Below are 25,002 nucleotides of genomic sequence, written 5' to 3'. Positions count from 1 at the left end.
AGTACCCATTAATGGGTTGCATATAAATGGACAAATCTTGGAAGCACTGCCCTAAAAATCCCTCTGCTTTCAAATACAATAATTTGGTATTTGCTTTTAACAATGATAATAAAGAAAAAGTGATGGAGGCAGAGATGGAGACCAGGGGCATGAGCTGGAGGGAAAAAGAAGAAAGGTCAGGAGGAGAGGGAACAAGAAAGGGGAGCTGAAGAGAATTAAAGGGCTTGAAGAGCAGAGGGCCTCGTGTAAAGGGGGAAGGAGCCAGAGGGAGAGAAAGTCCTCTCCTGGCTTCTGGCTCTCTCAAGGGGTGAGAGTGAGCCCAGTTACCCACCTCTGATGCTGGAGGAAAAGCCACAAGGAGACTCTGCTACCAACTGAGAAAGCGGGTTCTGGCCCCAGGGGTGAAAGTTAAAGGCCAGCAGGAGAAGGAAGGGGGAAGTGCTCTCACAAAAGCCTGCCTCCGGGTCCTTGATGCATTTACTTTGGAAAACAAAACAAAACAAAACAAAAAAACAGTTTTCCAGAGGGATGAAGGGTCTGTGGATTTGTGGTCTTCAGTTCAGAAATCAGGATATACCTTGATGACCCTGGCTAAACAGAAGGGGACAGAGCAAAAAAGAAAGAAGATTCAAGAAAACCTTTCTAAAATAAGATATAAGGCTTTGGGCCAGTTCATTCACCTCTCCAGGCCTCAGTTCTTTTTATCTCTAAATTGGGAAGATTGGTAATAACCTCTTCTATGGAAAGGTGTGGGGAGGATTACAGAAAATTAAGCATGTTAAGTGATTGTCATATACTAGGGACTTAGGAGAGGGGAAGTTACTATTCTGTTATTATTTATGTGAGTTGAAAAATGAAAGCTAGGCTGGGAATGCATGTGTGTGATTCAGTTTTCAGGATCTCAGTGTTGCCTTTCTGCCAAAGCTACCTCCTTAAAAGTAATTCATGAGACCTGCAATTCCTTGTTTGGGGCTAAACCCCTTATTGCTATGGAAAAGTAAAAACTAAAAATCAAAAAGGGAAGATATTTTTAAAAAGTAGAAGTCACTCATAATGGCTAGACTTTGCCCCCTCCAAGTGAAATTGACTTTCCAGGAGGATGGACCAGGTTTATCCTGTGACACGGACAGCTTCCTGGTCCCTCTCTGCTGGCACAAACCTGACCTGAATTCTACTCTGAGAAGCAGATGTGGCTTTTTCTTGTCTTTTGTTTCCAAGTCTCTCTTCCTCTTGTAAACTGAGCTCTTTGAGTTCATACTCTCTGACATCTTTATAGACAGGAGTAGAATCTGCAGCTTAAATCAAATCAACCAGTTCTTGGCTTTCCTATTTTGAAATGAGTCTGCCTCATTCTCAGCTCCTGTTCATGCTTAACTTTCAAAAATATCACAGATAGTGAGTTTCTTCTCCTCCACCCTACTCTGATTAGGCTTCTGTCCTTTGCTCTACATTGTCAAAATATCTCATAGGAATTTTTTTGGTGGGGAAGAGGTTTTACTTGTACCCAAGGGAGCAAGACTGAAAAGGAAGGGGCAGGAGAATAGGGAGCAAATGAACTTGAGCTATCATGTGGCATCGAGGAGTCATTTTGACAGAAGCCAACAGTTTTGGACAGTTGTTGGCAGGATCTCTGAATTTTCCACGCTCAATCAGGGAACAGAGATTCCAGATGCCCCCGCTTCTCATGGCTCCCCGATGCTTTTGTGAGTGGGGCTGCTCTGAGGAAGTTTTTGCTATTCCAAGGTCCACTGGAGAAGAGAAATATAAATTCCTTCCTCTTAGACATGAAATCATTTGGGCTGAAAAATGTGCTCCGTATAAGAGCAAATCTAATGACAAACCGTCAGGGCTTGTCTCCTCCCCTACCCCCCACACCGGCCTATTTGCCACACTCGATTCAAATTTTCCAATATTATAAACTAGTTAGGTCCAATGATTACACTCAGCCTCATCTTACTTGATGCCCATCAGCATTTTACTGAGGCAACCACTTGCTCTTCCTCTTTTTAAAATTAGTTTTTATTCTGTCAAAACAATCCACATAATGAAGTTTCTTTTAAAAAAACATTAGTATAAAGAGCTTTTAAGAAAAGCACCAGTACTACTTCCACACTATTCCTCATTCTCCAGAAACAGCCTCTTCAAATACTTCGTTGTTTTATCTGGTATTTATCTGGAGATTTCTCTAGACAGTAACGTATTTATGTTGCTGTTTCTTGGTGTATCCATTTTCAGATACTACTTTTCCATGCCCTGCTATGATCAATGATGATTTAATTATTGTGATGGTTGATTTTAAGTCAACTTGGTTGGGCTAAGGGCTGCCCAGGTAGCTGGTAAAACATTAGTTCTAGGTGTGTCTGTGAAAATGTTTCCGGAAGAGATGAGCATTTGAATCAGTAGACTGAGTGATGCATTAATGCAGGTGGGCATCAACCAACCCACTGGGGGCCTGAATAGAACAAAAAGATGCAGGAAGGGTGAATTTACTCTTTGCCTGAGCTGGGACTCCTATGTCCTGGCTCAAACATTTGCATTTCTGGTCCAGCATTTGGACTCTGACCTGGCCTTACATCAATGGCTCCCCTGATTCTCAGGCCTTTGAGTTTGGACTGGAACCGCACCACCAGTTCTCCCGGGCTGCCAGCTTACAGAGGGCAGATCATGGGACTTCTTTGTCTCCATAATCACATAAGCTTATTCCTCATAATAAATCTCCTTCTACATATCTGTATATATAGATACAGTTCCTGGTCCTGTTTCTCTGGGGAACTCTGACTACTAATACTATTCTTGTATATCAACAATAGAAATATATCACTTTAGTTCAATGTTTCCAATACTATGGTTATGTGGCAATATTTTTATGGAGCCTAAGTATCATATGGGATTACACTTCTTTTCCTGTACACCTTTTTGTGTTTTGGGGGAATGGGGGAGGGAGGGAGTTAAATGATTCACCTTATTTCCTTTGTTTGGTTTTCTGTGTTCCCATCACAGATTTCCCCATCCCTTTAACAGCATCTCAGTATAGTTTCCATAGTCAGACATCCCAGATAATTTATTAGTGCTATGACATCCCCTTCCCACCCACATCCCTCCCAGAGCAGCACTTAGGTGAGTATATGCTTCACTGGAGGATCTAACTAAAAAGCAGATTTTGATTTAGGTCTAGACAGGATCAGAATTCTGATCACATTGTAATGTATAGAAATATTTAATCAATATGTTGTACAACGTGGACTAAAATAGTGTTGTAGGTCAGTTACACTTCAAAACAAACAAACAAATAAACAAGCTCAGAAAAGGAAATCAGATTTGTGGTTATCAGAAGTGGGATTAGGGGAGAGGGGGAATTGGATGAAGATAGTCAAAAGGAACAAAATTCCAGTTACAAGATAAATAAATACTAGGGATGTAATGTACAACATGATTAATATAATTAACATTGCTGTATGTTATATATGAAAGCTTTTAAAAGAGTAAATCCTAAGAGTTCCCATCACAAGGAAAAAAAACCTGTTTTCTTTTTTTTTTTTTTTTTTGTATCTATATGAGATGACGATGTTCACTAAACTTATTGTGGTAATCATTTCATGATACATGTAAGTCATATTATTATGCTGTACATTTTAAACTCATACAGTGCTGTGTATAAATTATATCTCAATAAACCTGGAAGAAAGAAATTATGTGCATTATAATGCAGCAGAGTGTGCATATGTGAAGAGTGGGTAGAAAGGAAGTGAAGAGGCCTGGAGAAGATTTTATGGATTTCTATGTAGAAGAAGGGTTAGTGGGAGTGGAGGGAGGTTAAATGTGAAGCTCAGGGAGTAAGAGGCTGAGGTCTGGTTGAATGGTGATATCGCTGTGTTATATTCTTGGAAATGCTTTTGAAATGGAAAGTTCCTGGAACAAAGAGGGGCAGGCAGGGAACTTATGGGAGCCAATAAATAGAGGTTGGATTGAGTAAGGGAGAAATAGGAGGATTCAGGAAAGGGATCAGGGTTGTGTGGACCACTCTGAGTTCTTCCTGGAATCTACCCCATTGTACCCTCTTCCTACTACCTGGTGGGGCAGAGCCCTGCAAAGCAGGACTACTTCACCCTTTGGAGGACAGGCTCTAGAAAACATGAAAATAAAGAGTTTAGAATTTTAGAAGCAGGCCGTGAATTCATTATTGGTCTGACTTCACCTTGTTTTCCTCCTATTATAGCTGTCACTCTATGTTCCCTCATCAGACCTTGTCATAGTTGGAGTTCCCTTCCTCCCCCCGAAGCAGATCCTGAGACACAGATTTGGAAGAGAGTAATTTATTTGGGAGGAAATCCCAGAAAACACGGTGGGGAAGTAAGGAACCAAGACAGGGAAGAACCCATAAAGAGTGTGATAACACCTGGATTACTGTTGTGGGCACCTGGGATCCATCTTGCTAGGGCCTCTCTGAGGAATTATGTGGAACTGAGAACTACTCAGTTCAGAATTGTCACCAAGGGATGAGAAAACAGAAGGATTTATCCCCAGTCCAGTCCTTCATTGGCTGAGGCTCTTCTAGATGAACACCAATAGGAAGTGTATGCAGGCAACCACGGGGTAGGAGGGTGGGAATGAGGGGAGTCAGGGATCGGGAGAGAGAGAAGACAGAGTCATTGAACGTGAGAGGTTCAGAAGGCATCTCTTTTTCTCCAAAGAAATGAAACACCATGGTAGGGACTGTCAGATGTCCTCAGGAGAAGACATTTTTCAGCCTGCCACCTGGTCTCCACTCCTAGCCTCCAGTCCCTACCATGCCCTCCCCCCACCCCACCCCCATACCAACTTATTTCCCAATTATCAGCTACAGATTAGTGTGCCTTCAACTTTCTTGGGGAAGGAGAAATGGGTTAGTTAATTTTATGGTTACATTGCAAGAGATCTGTATGTCTCCTAAGGAGAATGCTGAGGCAATTTACCACCATCTCTCTTCTCTTCATCCTTGTCTGTGAAATGATGTCAGTAGTTTTCATTTTGTGTTTCCTGAGGCTTTGAATCCCTGGGAGATAGGAGTTCAGAGTCCCAGAGAAATGAAAAGCCATTGACCTATATGCAACTGTACTTTTTTTCATTCTGTAGTAACAGAGAGGTTTTATAAGAGATGCAAATTCCTGTTTATAGAACAATGCGGAGAACCCCAGAATTCTCCAAGCTCTTTTATGAGTTTCTTTGGAAAATAAATGGAACTAAACCAGTTAAGATTTGAGTTAAAGATGTGGGGAGGAGGATGGAATGTGTGCATGAAACACACAATGGAGTGACTGTTCTCTTCTGTGAATACTTGATTACGGAAACATTATCAATAAATTATGAACAAGGAATACTTCTTGTTACAATTTTTGTTCTGAGAAATCAGTAGGAAGTTCCTCTTGGCTTGAGATACTAAGAGATGTTGCTGTATCCAGGGAACTGAAAGTCTAGGGCCAAATTTGGGGTGGATGGGAGTGAGTACCAGAGACTGATAATGGGCTTCTGACTTGCCTGTGACCACATCGAAGGCCACCAGCCAAAGCCCACCTGTTGTTGAACCAAGCTGGATTTGTTGGTCTTTGTTATAGCAGCGTGATTCACTCACCATGGGTGGTTGGGAGGTGGGAGGGTGCTTATAATAAGTGTGAGGAACTTACAGGATTTAGGCTTGTGTTGGGTGATTTGGGGGAGGTCTAAAGAAGGAAGAGTTTGCTCTGGATGGGTGCCATCAGAAAGCAGGGGACCATTATATGATTGAATATTTCAGCAATTTTTATTAGGAAATGGAGGAACAGAGTGGGCTAAAATTGTAATTGGTAAAGAAGCTACTGCAGTAGCTGAGAGAGGGAGGTGTATGGTCATTTTTGTGGTTTGCATGGTAGTGTTTGGTCTGTGTGCTGACGTGATCACAGAGTGGATTTGTTTTTGTCTCTATTACAATCACAGAATGGCCTTATCTGATGTTGGTGTCTGTGAAATGTTTAAGTAAAGAATATCACAGCCACTGGCAGGCTTGTTCTTTGTCAATCAGAGCCTACTTTTTCCTTCAGATCTAAAGGTATTTGGGGTTTTATAACCTTTAAAGTCCCCTCCAACTTTAAAAAATCTAGAATCATATTAGGATGACTCTTGACTGGAAGTCATCGTAAAGAGCATGGGATCCAAGCACATGTCTAAGGTTTAAATCCCACAAGGCGCAGACACTCCTGATGAGCAGCCTGACATAGTATAACTTACCAGGAATCAAACTCATCCCCTCTCTCTGTTTCCCCAACCCCCAATTCATTTCCAAAATAAAAATTTTGCCCAAAGGGGGAAGTCTGAGGCATGTTACAACCACTGAGCAGAGAATCGGTCTTAGATGAAAGGGAGGTAAAACAAAATGCCACAGAAAGTTTAGGTGATGAAAGGTGGCAGATTATGCCACTCCCAAACATGACACTTTGTCATAAAAATTATTTTGAACTGAAAGCAATTTAAGAAGCAGCATTTGTTAGCCCAGAGAGGCACCAGAGGAATCTGCAAACAGACCTTGCTCTATTAGTTTCCTACCATATAGTTACCTTCCCACAGTTTGCTGCCCTTGGAAGCCTAAAACTACTTTTCTTTGTCCTGTCATTTCTTTGCAAATTTACTGTTGTCTGTTGAAGGTGCTATATAAGCCAAAGTTTAAAACCACTGCTTTGAATTATTCTTCATTTAAGGTTTCTCCCACATGATGTGCACTGTTAGTAAGCTATTTGTTTTTTCTTGTTAATCTGCCTTTTTGTTAAAGAGTCCCAGCTGAAAACCTAAGATGGCAAGAGGTAAAGTTTTGCCTTCTTTACAATGAGAAACTCCCAGGAACTGTCATAAGAAGAAACTGATCTGATCATTCCTCTAGTCTTAGGAGGATAGGAGACAAGCGGAACAGTTGCCCCAGTCAATCATAGTCCTGTCATGAGAAGCTGAGCTGCTTAGCTACTGCAGCTTGAAGTAGAAAAGCTCAGCTGGGCCCAGGACTAGATCAGCCACAATCAGCTGACACCCCAACAAACGAACAATAATAAATAATTGTTATTTTAAGCCAGTAAGTCTTAGGGTGATTTGTTAACCAGCAATAACTACCCAGTGTAGAAACTGGCTCCTAGAAATGCAGTGCTATCATATTAAAACACAACTCTCTAGTGGGGAAGGGGGGCAATATAGTGGTAAGTGAGTAAGAAGAACAAACTATTAAGTATAAAATAAGCTACAAAGATATATTGTACAACACAGGGAATATAGCCAATATTTTATAATAACTATAAATGGAGTATAACATTTAAAACCTGTGAATATCTATATTGTACACCTGTAACTTATATAGTATTGTATAGCAACTATACTTCAATAAAAATAAATAAATAAAAAACCACCCTCTGAGGTTCCCTGCTGGGTATGAAAATTAAACTGACAAAGACAGGAGAAAAGCATGCAAGTTTTGTTGAATTTCTGCATGTACATGAGAGCCCTCACAAGAGAGTAAAGACACAAAGAAATGACCACAGCAGGAAGCTAGGAAGCTTTACTACATTTTAGGCGAAGGAACAATACATTTGGGAAAAATGGACAAGATGAAGGGGCTTGGGTTAAGGGTAGTAAATGGTGAAGAAGTAACGAGGTTTGTTTATTCAGCCATCTCTCTGGTGATAAGGAGGTCTCCCTATCGCCTGATACAGGAAGGGTACATTCCATATGGGATATTTATTTCCTACTTTCAGGGAAAATAGGTGAGAAGGGGGAGGTCGCAGTGACCTTCCTTCTTCTGTAGTTTTCTCAAATTCCTTCATCTTGAGATATTAAATATGCCAAGGTGCCATGTTTTGGATTAGCGTACCCAACACCAGCTTCTAGAGGCTACGCATTTCTCCAACTTCAAGTCCAGTAGCATAGTATCTTCCAATCTTTCTATCTCTAACCTCTACTTCTGTTGTTGTGTCTCCTCTGACTCTAACCCTCCTGCTTTTCATTTATAAAGCCCCCTATGGTTTCACTGGGTCTACCTAGATAATCCAGGATGCCCTGTCCAGCTCAGCATCCTTAGCTTGGTCACACCCACAAAGTCCTTTTTGCCATGTAATGTACCACAGTCATAAGTGTAACGGCTTAGGATATTGACTTTTTAGGGGGATTACTAGCCTGTCTGCCACAGATGCCAAAATTCATGGCTGAAAATTTGAGGAGTAACAGGATATTTACATAACCTCAAATATCCACCCCCCACAAAAAATATACTAATTGCAAAGGGTAAAACAGTAACTTTATGGTGGAGAACATGTGGCAGACACCAACTTAGCCAAGTGACCCAAGTTATAATGGCCAGTAGTGGGGCTAATTAACAGAATGTATCTCTTTATATGAGGTCCTGAGAAGAACATCATTTCTGAGTAATTCCTGCCCCAAACAAATAATCTGAATGAAATCATGAAGAAACATCAGACAAACCCAAACTGAGGAACGTTCAACAAAATAAGTGGCCAGTACTCTTCAAAAATGGTAATGTGAAATATAAAGAAAGACTTAAGATTTCTTTATTTAGTTCTGACTAAAGAGAAAGGAAAACTGAAAGCAATGCATGACCTTAGGTATTCTCTTAATATAAAGGGTATTATTGGAACAATTCACAAAATCTGAATAAGGTATATAGCATAGATAGTCATATAATTACATATTTCCAAATCTGTCCAATTCACTCCACCTCCATTAACATTACCATAAGTCCAAACCTGGACTCTTGCCTGATCTACTGAAATGGTTTCCTAAGTGATCTTCCTTCTACTCTTGCCCTGAAGAATTCATTCTCTGTAGAGCATTCAGAGTAATCTGTTTTAAAAGGCGATCATTATGTTACTTCCTTGTTTAAAATCATACAATGGCTTCCCATTCTACTTAGAAAAAAACACAAGCATCCACCCTGATTTGGCTCTCCCTATTTCTCTGGCCTGCCCACTCTTTCTCCTACCATCCTTTGGCTGCTCTGACCTTTTTGTTCTGGTACTATCCCAAACCCACTTGCGCCCTAGTTCTTTGCCCTTGATGTTCTTTCTCAAACTGTGTAGTAAGAGATCTGGTTTTTGTCCAGGCTCCTGGAAAATCACCTAAACTCTTGGAGTTTCCTGAGTGTTAAGAGTGTTATTCTCAGTGGACTGCATCTGATAGTTTATTCTAAGGAAAGGACACATGGTGAGTCACCAAGCCAGAAAGTCCAATCATGTAAATAGGGGGTTGGGTCTTTGAGCTCTGTGATGTCAGCTTGACTCAGGAAGAGAGGGGCTGGAGACTGAGTTCAATCACTTGATGGTCAGTGATTCACTCAACCAAGCCTACATAGTGAAGCCTCAATAGCAAGTATGGACATCGAAGCTTGGATGTGTTTCCTAGGTTGGCACTACTCCAAGCATCCCACCCATCCTATTCACTGTTAGTGTCCTCAGTGCCTAGCACATTGCTTGGCTCATGACCAACAGTCAATGATTGTTGGATGGATGTAAGAAGAAGCTGCAGGTGTCTTGATTCATACTCACAAGAGACTGCTCAGATATAAATGTTAGCTTATTTACTGACAATGGTACATGCACCTTATCTGTGTTAGATTACTTATGCCTCTATCTGGATACTAGAGTCCTCTAAGTTTACTTAGTAACTGTAATTGGAAGGTCTGGGATAATTATACATGTACCTTGTGCCTTATGGTATAAAAGGGTTGGTTTGGGGCCAAGCATGGTCGGGGCTGGGAAGAAAATGAAAGGATCCTGTGAACTGGCCTCGCAGGAATGTGCATGACTATTCCCTGTCAGGCCTGTGCAACTGGTTATGTGATTAAAGCAAGCTCTTCCTGCGTCCAGGGATATGTAAGTTTTGCTTTACCTAAAGTTGGGAAAACTTCTAATTATGGTAGGATGTGCCAAGAAGACCTAACTTCCAATCTCCCCACCCCCATCTCCCTCCTTGGCCCAGCCTAGTCTCTCCCACACAGGGATCAAAAGGCACGATTAACCATCAAGGAAACTATTGCCCAATAACCACTGGTGGTAATTCCCAACCCATTTGACGTAAAAGATGAACCAAGTGTCTCTCTCTTTAACCCAGGGTGCCAAAAAATTTGAAAACCTTCCACTAGAAGGTCTTGATGCAGAATTTTCCCCCTCCTCCTCTTGGGGTTGATCTAAGCCACAGTCAAAGCCAAGAGAGCAGATGGGATCACAGACACTGTGGCCCTCAGCTACTGAGGGGGCTGGGATCGCTACACTAGGCCTGAGCAGTGACACCAAAAAGGAGAAGAGTCCCAGGGGGCCGTTCCCCTTTTCTCCATACTCTACTCCACCTCACTCCCAGCCCCCAAACCCAGGAAAAGGGAAATTCTAGAAAACTAAATTCTCCATGCTGTTAAAAATGAATAATCCTTCTGGGAAGAGGAAATGAAAAAATAACACTTGGGCGACTCCAGTCATTTGAACTTTGGTTTCTAGTAAGACTCTGCTCCTGTTTGATTCTCAGCACTTGGATATGAGGCCCCAGATGGTCTGCTTTCTACTTAGGCTTCCTACCTGTCCCATTCTCAGTCTTTGCTCTGACTGTAGGGCTTTATGTTCCTTTAAAGAGTTAGTCTATTTCTGCTCTGGGGCTTGTGTGCACAATGTTCCCGCTTTTTGGCACCTATTCCACCAGCTTCCATGAGGCTGTTTCTTAGTCCTCAAGTCTCAGAAAAACTGTCACTTCCTCCAGAAAGCCCTCCCTAACTTTGCCATCTAAAGGAGCCCACCTAAGTCCCCACCCATTCGTCTCCATAACATCACCCTGCTTATTACATGGTTGACACATTAAAGGTGCTAAGTTTATTGAGAGTGAATGAATAAGAAAAGATATGAATAAAAGACAGAAGAAAGTAGAGCCAAGTTTTATACTATTTTATACGACTAGTAGAGCTTTAGGTTCATGCTTAGTTTCAATAAATACTTAAAATATTTGAATTTTATGTTTAGAAGGCACCTTAAAGATGAGGCATGATTTATCAAAAAACAGTATGAATGAAAACTATTCAAACAAAAAAAGTATCACTTTAACTTGCTAGACCTCATTATTTCACTGTGAAATGGGGATAAATCTACTTGCTATAAAAAAGCAAGGACACTGCATAAGTGAAAGTGTTTTGTAAACTCTAATGAAAAAATATCAGGGCCAGGGGAGGGTATATAGCTCAGTGGTAGAGTGTGTGCTTAGCATGCATGAGGTCCTGGGGTCAATCCCCAGTATCGCCATTAAAAAAAAAAAAAATCCAACATATCTGAAAAAAGAAAAATAAATAAATAAATAAGTAAACCTAATTACCCCCAAAACAAAACCAAAATACCGTAAAGAACAATAAGAAAAAACTGAAAAACAAGCAAATGACAAAAGATATGCAGACGCACTCAGAGCCTCCTTTTACGGCATTCTGAAACACTAAAAAGCTGCAACTTGCTTAAGATTAATGTAGGCAGTTATTGGTTGCACTTGCTTCTGACATGCAGTCTGGGGATTTTAGTTAAAGTTGTTCCAAAAATAAAAACAGCACATGCACATACACATTAATAACCCAGTCTTCCATCTCAACAAATCACCTATTTCAATGTTCCTAATTTTTTCCAGAACATGTCCATTGGTAACTGCAGGAATACAACTTTGCGCTTCTTAAATACCTTTGTTATTTTGCAGCCAAGTTTTACAGTTGGGTGGCTGTATTCTGTAAAGTCAAAAATACTACCATTTAAGCTATCATTTTAGATACCTGACTCAATTCCGGGATCCTCTATCCTGGTTCTCAAAACATGTTTTGCAGCTTTCTCAGGATGGAGGTCCCTATTACACTTTCAAGGAGTCTGCAAAGCTCAGACTATTCCAGAATAATAACACTAAGACATTATTTGCCATTTTTGCTCTCCTTCTCTTACAGTGAAGTTATCTAGAGCCTACATGACCTGTGATACCCCAACACTGATTCAGGGGCAGATGTGGGGATCTAGCCACCTTCTAGAAGCCAGGCATTAGATTCGCAAAAACATTAAAGAATACCACACTTCTCAATAAAATTTATTTTGCATCGGAAACAGCAGTTTTTATTTTCATAAAACATGTTTCTATATTAACTTATAATTGGCTTTTTACCATATTAATATAAATAAATACATTAAAAAATTTTCTCAGCTTCAATTTCTAATGTTACAACTATTGATAGATATAACCCAAATGAGCAAAAGCTCTTTAGGGTCCTCAATCATTTTTAAATGTCTAAAGGCATCCTGAGGCCAAAAAGCTGGAAAGCACTGCTCTTCCCATTGACCTGAACCTTGAGATCCACTTGGTCCGATGGTGACCTGCTCAGCTGGGACCTTACACCTTAGCCCATGCTCAATAACTAAGTACTGACTCCTTGTTTATTGTAGGGACACCTGAGCCAGACCAGGTGTGGCACCAGATGTGCCCTTGTCCTTCATTCCTCCCGTCCCAGTCTAGGCCTGGGGAGCTTTACTGTGGGATCTGGAAATCTTGATGGTGGCTTGGAAGTGGATCATCACCTCCTGGGACCCCTTTGCTGTAATGGTGGGGCTTAAATACATCCATAGCCTTGGCCCACCTCTCTGGTCTCACTTCCTCTATCTCTGACCTCCATTTGTGGTCTCCCCCTCCCTTCTTACATCCTAGTGCATCCTCTTGCCCTTGCCCCAAATCCTAGTCTCTGATGTCAACTCCAGTATCAGGCTGAAAGCTTCGCTCCGATGTTAAAGCAGCCGGTTTTCTGCCTGTCATTTTCTCACACTTTCTTCTTGGTTGGAAGCTATGTGGCATCACTAGTGTCCGAGACTGGCCCCTGCCCCATGGTTACATGCAACTGAACAAAAGCAACAGCCTAATGAGGGAGAGATGGGGCTGGGGCTTGAAGGGTGTCAGGGGACCTCTGGAGGAAATTCTCTTCTGTGACCAGAGGAAGGAGGGTGGTTTTCCTCCCCGGGGGTGGTGCTGTGCTGTGGTAGTAGCGGTGGCTTGGGCTTCTCTACTTGGCTCTGAGACCAGGGAACTGGTCCTGGAGGCTGTGGTGGGTCTCTGCCCTGTGAAGGACCAAGCCGCCCTCGGGCACTGTGACCCCCTGGGCCCCTATAAACGCTGGACAGATAAAGAGGGGGCTGTCATCAGACCCCAGCCTGAAGAAGGGCCTCAGGGCCCCAGAGAAGGGTGAACGGGGACATGTGTAGATGTGCGATCTGTCCCTCATGTTATAGAAGGACACATCTCCAGATTCGTAGTCCAGGAAGATGCCCACCCGGTGAAGGCGCTCTTTCAGGGGGAGAATCTTCTCACGGGAGGACAGGGCCCGGTACTGGGTCCCAAACATCTCCAGGGTCCAGAAGCCATTCTGAGGAACCAGCAAGGCCTCCCCTTTCCTTTCAACACTGTCTCTACAAACCCCCACAGCCCACACCATCACGTTTTCAACCTCCACCTCCCAGTAATGCCTCCCTGAGGAGAAGCTCTCTAGGCCCAGGACACAAGGCTGACAATCAAATCTCTCCGGGTTGTCAGGTATGCTCTGCCTGGAGGGGCCCCGTCTCACACTTCTCCGGTCCTCTGACAGGAAGAGTTCGGGATGAGCAGTGTCTGGATCCAGGACCACATCAGCTGCAGAGGAAGTCGCAGGTTTAGGTCTATGATCTCAAGAGATGGTGAGATTTCTGGTCCCCAGAGAGATCCCCCAAAGCTGGTGGGAGCTCCCCTAGGTAACAATCTTTTCTATGAAGGCCCTTGATCTCAGATCCCAGGCAGCTCATAGACAGAATGACTGAGGCTGCACTTCCATGTCTTGAGTGGAAGGAACATTGCCCAAGTAGAGCGTAACTGGGGCTCTAAGAAATATAGAAAGTTTAGCAAATGAGCTGATATTAATGGCTCCCACTTTCTCTCAACATGCTCAGATCTGTCCCCTTCTCTATTCAAGATACATGATCCCTGGGACTCTAGTTAGAAACTTCCCCATTTGGATTAAACCAGCAAAGAGGCCCTATCCTGTCCCCCTCTCCCAATTAAGCCATGCAAGGCCAATTCCTCCCTACAAAGATAAAGGCAATAAGGGGCCCTTTACTGATCCTCTGTGTTCTACTAGTTTAACCAGGTGACAACTGATTCAAATGACTAACAAGGGCCCCCTTTCATAGGGTTAGACAGAAGGATAATGTCCCCCAAAGTAACCTGCTACCTGAGAGGTGTGTATGGTAAAAGGTAGGGGGAACCATAACCACCCAGTTTTGCTTTCCTAACGTGGGTCTGAGGTCTACAGCTACGCTTCAGACCCCTGTCATTCTGCAGACCTCTCCCATCTGCGGTTACCATCACTTAGTCAGTCTACATCTGACAAAATCATTGTGTTAAAATGATTTGCTTCTTTCTCCAAGTTGACATGTCTGATTGTGATAAGTTTGCAATTCAAAAGAGGGAAGAGGAGAGGTCTAAGTGCCGTGGAATCTAGCAAAGCCTGGATTCTTTGATGCTTTTCCATTAAAGGTGTCAAATCATAAGATGCACAGTGCTCGTTAGGACTGGGCAATCAGACACTGTGCTCTTCCCACTTGTCCAGATCCCCTCCCCTGACAGGCTCTACACGGAGTGTCAGTGTTCTCTTGGAGCAGGAAGGCATTTCTGGTACCTATTTGTACACCCCTGAGACAGGCCTGGGAAGTTTACTGCCTTTGCCACACATGGCTCTCCCACTGTGAGTCTATACCATCTCCCAGGTTATAAATAGCTAAGCTGGTATTGTCTTCTTTCAAATTAATCCAGGCTCCAATGAGCAACAACTACCAAAATGTAACCTTTTGGGAGGTTCACTCTGTGTGGTAGACCTTTGGTAATCACAGATGAAATTATTCTAAAATAGAAAGGACAGTGGGAAATTAGTGATAGAGTTGATTAAAAGCTGCTGGGACTCCCTGACAGCAGGGGTAGGATACAGCATTTGGTGGGATACTGCTTATGAACCGATCCCAGGCCCCTGCTCCCCCTAGAAAGCCTTGGGCCCCCTTGTTCATCTCCTCTAATGTGTCCTGCTGAGGGGCTAGTGGGGAGAAAGCTTGGGGTCCGGGGGAAGGTCAGAGGTGCTCACCCGCATGTAAGAGGGTTCTTCTCCATCCTGCAACGGGATAGGCAGAGAGGTGAGATTATCGTGAGATAACAGCTAACCCAGCAGAATACAAATCATGCATGGAGTAGTTCAGGAAATGCTAAACTTACGCAATTCTTCTTGAAGTTGCTCTGAAAAAGAAACAGAAACAGAAACAAATGAATGTCCTCAATAGAAGAACTAAGACAATTTGAGTTTGTCTTAAACGATGAATGCTGGCCTTTTCTGGGAACCCCACCAGCCCCCTCCCCTGCTGCCTAGGAAACTGTCAAGATACCAGAAATAATATCTGATCAGGGGACTGGATATTATCAGTACTTTATAAATGTTAGCCACTATATATAAAAATAGATTTAAAAAAAAGTGGTAGATTGTTGAACGAAAGCAAACCTAAAATTTCTTCTGTATAGCACAGGGAACTATGTTCAATATCTTGTAATAATCTTTAATGAAAAAGAATATGAAAACGAATATATGTATGTATATGCATGATTGGGACATTGTGCTGTACACCAGGAATTGACACTTTGTAACTGACTGTACTTCAATAAAAAACTGAATTAAATTAAAATAATAAAACATTGCATTATAGCCATAAAAAAATCTACTGCTATAGGTAGCAGGTGAACGGATGCAATATTTGCAGAATGGAAGAAAGCGGGGTCTGTGGGATTATTACTAGGACAGTGACACTAGGACTGGGATTTATTTCTAGTTCCATAAGCCCTTGCTGCTGCCTTTATTCATGTCCTCTCTCTCTTTCCCAGGCTTCTAGCTGCCCGAGCTGTGTCCTTTGCATGCTGGTGGGTGAACTGTCCTCCTACTCTTTTACCTTTTATTTGACGTTCTTTCTCTTTTTCCACACATTGTTTCCCTAGTTCCTTAAGTGCAGTTTCTTTCTCTTCATTTTCAACCCCTTTTTGCACAGACAGAAACTTTTTTTCCCGCTTGAGTTTCCTGATGAGACAGATGCTCCCAGTGATGAGGAGAAGCAGAAAAGGCAGGATGACAACCAGGCCCACCATCCAGGGAGATGTGCTGGGAATAAAGGATTCTGAAAGGGAGTTAAAAAAAATTCCCATTTAGTGAGAAAAGGGAGCCCCAGGATGAGAGCCTCTCAGGTCCCTGGTCTGGCAGCTTCTCTCTCAGAAATCCCAGCTAGATACAGAGACTTTGGCTCTGCACTGGCTCACCCGACAATGACTGCAGGGGTTGGGGGCCCAGCAAACAAAAAAGCAGAAACACCTGGAGTCGCCCTGAAGCTGCGTTGAATCAGCACAGCCGCCATGTGGTATGAGCCGCCATCCCTCCTTGCCTGGCATATCGCAGTGCCCTGCTCCCTGTTTCTGCCCAGCCCCTCTGCAGTCTGTCCTCAATACAGCAGCCTAAATGAATGGGATCATGTTATTTCTTGGCTCAAAACCCTACAATGTTTCCTTTCTCACTCAGAGGAAAAGCCAAAGTCCATTTACGGCCTACATGGCTTCAGTCTGGACCCATTGCCTCTCTGAATTCATCTCCTACAACCCTCCCTGTACTCAAGCCACTCCAGCCACACCTGCTTCTTGGGAGTCCTTGAGACTGCCAGATAGCTCCTGCCTCAGCCTTTTGCATATGCTGTTCTCGTTACCTCGCTTGCTCAGTCCTCAAACATCTGCCAGGCTCACTCCTCACTTCCCCAACTGCCATCTTTCTGTGAAGCCTTCCCTGACCATCCTATTTACAATTATGACTAACCTAGGCACCTAACCCTCCCGCCTCCCTGCCTCCGTTAATTTTTTCTACAGTACTTATCTCCGTCTGACATAATCCACAGTTTAATGAATTATCTCACTCCTTGTTTTAACTAATGATCATTTCATTGATTGCCTTTGGCCATTCTGGAATGGGAGCCCCATGAGGGAAGGGACCTTCATGTTATTTTGTTTACTGATTTATCTTCGGTTTCTAGAACAGTGCTTTGAACATATGAGTTGCTTGTTAAGTATTTGTTTAATGACTTTATGAATGTCTATGAACAGAGAATCTCTCTCACTGTATCCCTTGGGCAATCTCATGAGCAGGAAGGGACACCACCAGGTGCAAGTAGCCACCCACCCCTATCATTCTCCATCATTTTATTATTGTTCTAAATATTTGAAAATTGCTGCAGGATGAGGACTATAACAGAATAAAAATGATCAGATTTACCCTCACAGAAGAGGCCTCCTACTCAGGTGTTTTGAGACGATTTGATTTTTCCCTTGTGACAGGGGCAGGGGCCTCAGCTCAGCTGCAGCCTCCAGCTCTCCAGGACCCTGGACACTTCTGTCCCACGCCCCTACCTCCCCCTCCCCATGCTAGGCTCCAATCTGTCTGCTGAGGATCCTGCCATCACGAACTGGGCTTCCAGGGAGCAGGGAACTAACCTGGGATGAAAATCACAGTTTCCTTCTCCTGGTTGAGCAGGGTGTTGTTGATGGAGCAGTACACATTTCTCACAGAGTGGTCTCTGATAATCACAGCCATGGTGACCCTGAAGAGTCCATCTGCGTTCACAGTGTAAGCCTCCTCCAGGGCCGGCATGATCTCACCAGAAGGTTCCCTCCACACTGCACGGGGCTCTGGGTACCACCCTACAGATGTGCACTCCAGCCGGATGCCTCCATCCTCATGGCCCTTCATTTCAATAAGGGGCTTAGAGCCCAGGCCTGGGGAGAGAGACCAGGGCTCAGCTAAAAAGGTAATGGTGTCTTAGGTCAAGTGTCTTAGAAGATCAGCTCTTAGTGATGAGAGCCAGTGCAAGAGGGGAGATAGCAGGAGGCCGGTGTCCAGATGATACATTTTCCATGCACTCCCTTCTGTGAAGGGAGAAAGGAAGGAAGAAAACAGTAAGGAGGAAAGAAAGGAAGAAAACGTTGACTTTGGAGAACACCAGGAGACCATTATGTCCCCAAACTGTAAGATTTCTAAGGGGAGAAAGGATTAAATTGCACTTTTCTTTGTGTTCCACCTACAGACCCCATCACAGGAGCATCTATCTGCCTCCTAATAAATGTTTGTTGATTGATTCATTCACCTAGAGATGTTAATTTTCCCATTCCTGGTATGTCCAGAAATAAGCAGGTTTAGAAGCCCTGGGAGGACTTCTCAGTAACCTTGGCTTCCTGAAGTTCTAGGTTAATACAGTAAGGACAGAAATCTGCCAAGTTGGCAGGATCTTAAATTTTTTGACCTCGAGACACTTTCCCTCCTCCCCTGGTTTGGGGCTTCACATTGCCACAGCAATCTAATACTCATAAGGAGCTGCTGGTTTTTAGGAGAATGGACAGAGCTAGTGTGCAAAGCCAACCTCCACCCCAATTCAGAGATGTTTACCTTCCAGGGGCTCAGTCAATTAGGTAATTTTCTTCTAGTCTCTTAACAATATCCACCTATTAGGTCTCGATGCTCCTGTGATCCTTAAAGTAACACTATCACCTCCTTAATGTCAGCAGAACATCATCAAAAGACCCAAGAATCCAGACTCTTCCTAATTTATTTTATCCTTCAAAGAATCCTCACTAAAAGAGAATACTTGATTTCTGAGAGCTACAAATGCCTGGTCCTAGGAGACTTCTGCCCCCTTAGCCAGGTATCCAGTGACCATCCAAACTTCTTTTAAGTAATCCCTTTGTTAAGCTTAGCCAATAAATTCTATCAAAGATAAAATTAAAGCAGTTACTTAAGTCTTACTGCTTCCTGCTCAATTTGATCTTTCCAGGATTAAAAAAAAAAACTAGTTGCATAGTGAAAGGCCCACACTGAAACTTTGAACTAGGATAAGATGAAAGAACTCAGCAAGTTGGAAAGAAATTCTACAAAACGTGTTGAGGGGGTTTGATAAAGGCAAGCATGAAACAATAGATTGAAGGACAAAACCAGCCAGCCAATTAACCATATCAAAACACACTAAACACACAATTGTACAACAACTCAATTCAGAGTGTGGCAGGCCAGGCCAGGGTCACGGTTACAGGGGAAGAATGGGAAATACATGCCACACACAAGCCCATGCTGGTCAGCTCTGCAGTGTGGCTGTGAACAGAGTCAGGACACAGGGTGGAGAAACCCTACTTCCATGATATTTTGTATTAATCAAAGTTTTCCTTCTGCGTAAAGATGGGGTCTCCTACCAGTTATATTTGAGATGCACTGGGAAGGTTGTGCTGTCCTCAAAACTCACTTCCACTGGTCTGATGGACTGAAGTGCCATTGATTTTTGTGGTCTTAAAGGCTTTTCCAGTCTTCAAACATGTCTTTTAAAGTATAGTATGGGAGGGTAAATATCTCAGTGGTAGGGCACATGCTTAGCAAGCACGAGGTCCTGGGTTCAATCCCCAGTACCTCCATTAATAAAAAAAAGATAAAGTGTATTACATTGACACTGGAAGTGAGGTCATACTTTAAAGCCAGTAAACTCCCAGAAACCTCAGTTTAAATGCCACTTCTATTTTGAAGCCTTGCCAAATTCCCCCTGGCCAAATTCTTACTCATTTTCTTTATGCGGCCACCAGGCTTAGTATATAATTTCCATGTCAGTCACTCTCACTACAACTAATATTGGGGGAAAGGGAAAGAAGGCAAAATTAATATTTATCAAGAGGGATGGAAATGTTAGCTATCTTGATTGTGCCAGTGGTTTCATAGGTGCATATATCTATCAAAACTCATCAAAGTGTCATCTGAAATATGTGTAGTTTACTGTACAGAAATCATACCATAATAAAGGTATTAATACAAACAAACAAAAAACAAACAAATGAACAAATGAAAAGAATGAGATGGGCACATGTTGTAGTTTCCTGGGCAGTCCTAGTTTATTCCAGTTGTTTCTGTGTAATTACTGTCAGTGCCTCCCCTCACTCTCAAAAGTGTACAGCATGAATGATAAACTCTATGTCCCCTATCAGGACCCCGTCTCAGTGCTGTGCTAGACAGGACTTCACTTTGGATCCTCTCAATGAGCCCCAGAGGTGCTCACCCTCTCACTTCATTCTGCTTTTGTTCAATTGCCATCTTTTCAGTGAAGCTTCGCCTGACCATTCTATGTATAATTCCCTTACCTCCATGTTCCTCTTCACTTTTAGTCTCTTCCCTGCTTTTTCTACTGTACTCATCACCATCTGATATAAAATACAGTTTAATTATTTCATTTATTGTTCTCTGCACCCTCCAGAATGTGAGTTCCATGAGGGCAGGGATCTTTATGTAATTTGCTCACTGATTTTTCCTCAGTTTCTAGAACAGTAACTTCAACATTGGAGAAGCTTGTTAAGTATTTATGGAATGAATTTATGAATGTCTGTGATGAGAGGGAGCCCAAGGAGAAATTTTCCCATTCTGATTTTGATATCAGCAATTCATTTTTTTTAACTTCTTCTCTTTACAACTACTTATTAAATACCTACTAGGTGCTAAGCAACTTGCTAGATGTTGGAGACACGTAGTTGTAAATAATTGCTGGTGTTCTCAGGTCCTGATTGGTTCTGATTGTGTTTTGGACTATAATACTTTAAAAGAATGTCTAGTGGGAGGTGGGTGGGTATATTTCAGTGGTAGAGCACATGCTTAGCACGCATGAGGTCTTGAGTTCAAGTCCCAGAACCTTTATTAAAAAAAAAAAAGAATGTCTAGTAACAAAAACCTGAAAGGGTATTTTTTTAGTGCTATCTATAAAAATTTTCAGTTCAACTGGGCACATGGTTAGGCTTGTATTTCCCTCTCCTGTACAGTTAAGAATAACCATGTGACTTGTTTTGGTCAATGAATTGTTAAGTATAAATAACGTGTAGCACCTCCCAGATAGAAGCTTTATGAGCCAGTGGGTGATTTGCTGGGCTCTCTTTCCCTCTGCTAAGGTGAACCACAAAGCTCCAGGGGGTTTTGTATGAAGTAGAGCCCCACCTGATTCATGAAGGATTTGTTGCTTCAGTTAGAAATAGACCTTTGTTGTTTTAACCTACTGAGATTTGAGGGTTGCTTGTTACCAGAGCATGACCTCACTTCCCCTGACTAATGCGTACATCAAAGATGTTTAAAAGCATGGACTGTTAAGAAGCTCATGGGGAAAGGTTAAAAACAAACAGCTCTCAGGTTTAGAATAGAGATAGCTCAGGCATGATGTGAGGCCCACTTACAGCTTGATGGAGCAGATTCACTTAGTCATTCAATAATATTTGTTGAGCATGTATTATGCTCCAGGTTCTGGTCTAGTGATGTAGATACAGCAGAAACAAAATAGAAAATAATTCTTTATGAGGTTTATGTTCTAGTGGAAGAGACATAATAATCAAGACAAATAAATAAAATGCATATTATGTAAGAAGGTGATATGTGCTGAGGAGAAAAGTAGGGAAGCACGGTGAAAAAGGTCAAGGATGGTGTTTGATCTTCACAGTCATGGAAAATGATTTACTTGAAAGAAGAAATGGACTGAAATCACATGTGAGGAACTTCTCTTTAGACTTAATGAAAATGTACAGAGTATCATGTATAACTGGGGAGAGTGTTTATTGGTACAAACACTTAGGAAAACAAATCTGTAGTATCTAATAAGGATGGAGATAAATATTTCTCAGCCCTTCTACTCCTTCTAGTTTCCGCTGGGGATTTTAAGAAGGTGCATTTTGCTGACTGAACTCTATCCCAGCAAAATTCGTATGTTGAAGCTCTAACGTCTAGTACCTTAGAATGTGACTGTATTTGGAAAGAGGGCTTTAAAGAGGTAATTAAGTTAAAATGAGGCTGTTAGAATGGGCCCTAGTGCAATCTGACTGGTGTCCTTATCAGAAGAGGAGATTAGGACATACAGAGAGAGACACCAGGGATGTGCGCCCACAGAGGAAAGGCCACGTGAATACACAGAGGGAAGACCGGGTGGGGACACAGTGAGAAGGTGGCCAGCTGCAAACCAAAGAGAGAGGTCTCGGGAGAAATCAGCCCTGCCGACAGCTTGATCTTGGACTTCCAGCCTCCAGAACTGTGAGAAAATACATGAAATGACACACCTGCCACCATCAGATGTATGATGGCCTCGTCATAGGATCTGCCTTCTTGGAAATAACAGCGGTAGATGCCGTTTTCGTTGGCGGTGACGTTGTGTATGATCAGCACCACGCTCCCCTTGCTGATATCTTTGCTCACAAAGGTTGTTCTTCCCCGGTACTCCTCCATCTGCTCCTCCGTTCTCTCTCGCCGGCCCTTGTACACAAACACTGCAGGGGAAAACTGAGACCGGAACCACCGCACCTCCATGTCCTCAGCGTTTTTCTCAGGTGACAGGTGGCACTGTAACTTGGTGTTCTCTCCCACCATGGCCAGGATTGGATCAGCTGGCCCCAGGACAGTAAACTGGGCTGTTCAACAAAACAGTAGAATCAGGCGAGTGTACCAGCCATCAAACTATCTAAGGCAGGAAAGGAAGTGGATATTTGGGAGTGGAAGACATGTTCTTTCTAAGTCCACAGGGGCTTCTTGGGCTGAGGATTCTGAGGGCCAGTGTGTGTGGCTGGTGGGTAACAACAGATACCTAATAGGGGTATCTATCGAGAGTGCTAATGCTTCATGAACAAAAAATTGAGAAGCATACCCTGATCACCCTCTACTGACTCTGTGCTTACAGAGGTTTTCTTCTATCCCCCAGTCTAGCACCGTGCCTGGAGTATAGCCTAAACTTGAGCTGTCCAATAAGATAGCCACTAGCTAGTCCCCAGCTGAAGTATGCTGTAAATGTAAATATATACAATTTGGAAAATTCAGAATAAAAACATGTGAAATATTTTATCATTAATATTTTATATTAATTAAACATTTAAATAATACTACTTTGGTTATTTAGAATTAAACACGATATACTGTTATAAAAAAGAATGAAATAATGCCATTTGCAGCAACATGGATGGTGCTAGAGATTATCATATTAAGTGAAGTAAGTCAGACAGAGAAAAACAAATATCATACGATATCACTTGTATGTGGAATCTAAAATAAAGTGATACAAATCTTACAAACCAAAAATAGACTCACAGACATAGAAAACAAACTATGGTTATCAAAGGTGAAAGGGTGGAAGAGGAATAAATTAGGAGTTTGGGATTAAAAGATACATATGACTATACTGACTATACATAAAAGAGAAACAACAAGGACCTACTATATAGCACAGGGAACTCTATTCAATTTTTTGTAATAACGTACAACGGAAAAGAATCCGAAAAAAATGTATGCATATGTATAACTGAATTGCTTTGCTGTACACCTGAAACTAACATTGTAAATCAACTACACTTCAATAAAAGATGAAATTAAAAAAATATATATATATACTGTTAAAATTTATCTCACCTGTTTCTTTTTTAAAAGTACCTCGTGCTTGTTAAGGGGATGTTCCACCACTAAGCTATATCCCCAACCTCCTCTTTACTCTTTTAAAAGTAGCTACTAAGAATTGTTAAGTTCTATAGATGGCTCGCCTTTGTGGCTCTGGTTGGATTCCTACTGGAGTGTGCCAGGATAGGGATAAATTCCATGAACGTGTGCAGAATGGAAGGGTGAGTGAACACAACCGCAGCCGTTCTTCATGCTTCCTCTTTGCAGACTGAAGTGTTGGATTTTCCTTTCTGAGAAACTGCTAAGTGCTAGTGGCATGCACTCCTACCTGAGACTGGTGCCAGCAAGCTGAGCAGGTGGAAGAAGAGAAGGGAGCTTGGCAGGGAGAAATGCAGAGAGGCAGCTGGCTCCATAAGATGAGTCACCCGGGAGAGGCAGGGACCAAAGGCCTAGGGAGACGTGGAGAATCAGCCAGGGAGATTGGCACCACAGTTCTGATCTAGGTCACAGTTTCCTGTAACTCTTGTTGTTATCATCAGCACCCCAGCTTCTGTCTTGGGCAGCCCCCTGCCTCTCCCAGTGCAGGTATCTACCGGTAGATTGATTCACTAAACATTCCATGGAGTAAGCCAACAATACAACGATCGGGAAGGCAGTTTTCCGCCTTCCTCAGCTCACTTCTCCGGCCAGAGTTGAGTTTCTTCAGATGTCATTTGATATTCTTCCATGTCCTCCCTGCTTTGCCTTCCTCCTACCCGCGGATCAGGCTTGACCCCGGGTCAAGCCAGTGGTGGAGAGCCATCCGCCCGCCCCAGCCCCGGAAGTATCCCCTCGGGCGGACCCCTCCTTTCGCCTCATCAGGTTCTGTTCCTCCTGCCTACCGCGCCCACACCCCCAACCCCCATCTCACCCCAGCGGTAGCAGGTCCCCTCCCTTTCTTACCTTGTAGAACTAACTTCCTGCGTTTTCTTCTCTTCTCTGACGCTCAGATGATGATTTTCCGGTCGTTCCTCTTCCTCTAAACCCGCCCATGGGCACAGTCACAACCACACCAGACCGTCCCAAAGCGGAGAAAAAACTTTTCTTCGCCCCCGGGTTAGTCGCGGCGTGGGGGCTGCTGGACCTGGGACCCGGCCCACTCGCTGATCACAAAGTCGCAAGATTTCCAATGAATGATTTAGAGCCAGCTATGTATGGGTCAGCCAGCCAATGGCATCCCTGAGCTACTTTCTCACCAGTTACTGGGTAGAGTACACAGAAACGGTTTAGAAATTAAAATCGCACAGCTGTGCAGAGACTTTTTAAAAAAGATTTCCTTTTTCTTTTTTTTTTTTTCAGGAGTGGGATAATTTTTATTTTCTTTTGAAAAGCCTTGAGATTCCTCACAGATTGTGGTGTTGCTACTAATCACCAGGAGAGGCCTGGTGTGTACAATGCTTGGGTTGAGGGTGTGCGGAGGTGATGGGGTAAACATAAGCATA

At 42.8% G+C, this 25,002-nt stretch overlaps 1 protein-coding gene across 3 annotated transcripts; it reads right to left on the bottom strand.

Moving 5' to 3' along the window:
• Positions 1-12,080: 12,080 nt before the first annotated feature.
• LOC105084143 (butyrophilin subfamily 2 member A2) lies at positions 12,081-24,698 on the bottom strand. 3 transcript variants are annotated; one of them, XM_010974177.3, is made up of 8 exons: positions 24,464-24,698; positions 23,850-23,970; positions 22,201-22,548; positions 17,581-17,862; positions 16,005-16,226; positions 15,283-15,303; positions 15,155-15,181; positions 12,081-13,677 (listed from the first exon to the last, which is right to left on the bottom strand). In XM_010974177.3, the coding sequence occupies exons 2-8, from the start codon at positions 23,932-23,934 to the stop codon at positions 13,055-13,057; spliced, it is 1,608 nt and encodes a 535-aa protein (XP_010972479.1). In that variant the 5' UTR covers positions 23,935-23,970; positions 24,464-24,698; the 3' UTR covers positions 12,081-13,054. The 3 variants fall into 3 exon arrangements, with proteins under 3 accessions (XP_010972479.1, XP_074204333.1, XP_045365589.1); XM_074348232.1 differs by lacking the exon at positions 24,464-24,698 and adding an exon at positions 24,432-24,445; XM_045509633.2 differs by lacking the exon at positions 24,464-24,698 and adding an exon at positions 24,115-24,410.
• Between the last annotated feature and the right edge of the window lie 304 nt (positions 24,699-25,002).

This window comes from Camelus bactrianus, chromosome 20 (genome assembly GCF_048773025.1).
Source record: "Camelus bactrianus isolate YW-2024 breed Bactrian camel chromosome 20, ASM4877302v1, whole genome shotgun sequence".
In the NCBI taxonomy this organism is placed as follows: domain Eukaryota; kingdom Metazoa; phylum Chordata; class Mammalia; order Artiodactyla; family Camelidae; genus Camelus; species Camelus bactrianus.
This window is presented reverse-complemented; position numbering and strand designations above follow the sequence as displayed.

Excerpts from the sequence above, each read along its gene's own strand:
- LOC105084143 (XM_010974177.3), bottom strand. The coding sequence starts at position 23,934 with ATGGAGCCAGCTGCCTCTCTGCATTTCTCCCTGCCAAGCTCCCTTCTC. Across the intron at positions 22,549-23,849 it reads CTTGCTGGCACCAGTCTCAG|CCCAGTTTACTGTCCTGGGG; the intron begins GTAGGAGTGCAT and ends TTTGTTGAACAG. Across the intron at positions 13,678-15,154 it reads AAGAACCCTCTTACATGCGG|CTGATGTGGTCCTGGATCCA; the intron begins GTGAGCACCTCT and ends CTTCCTCTGCAG.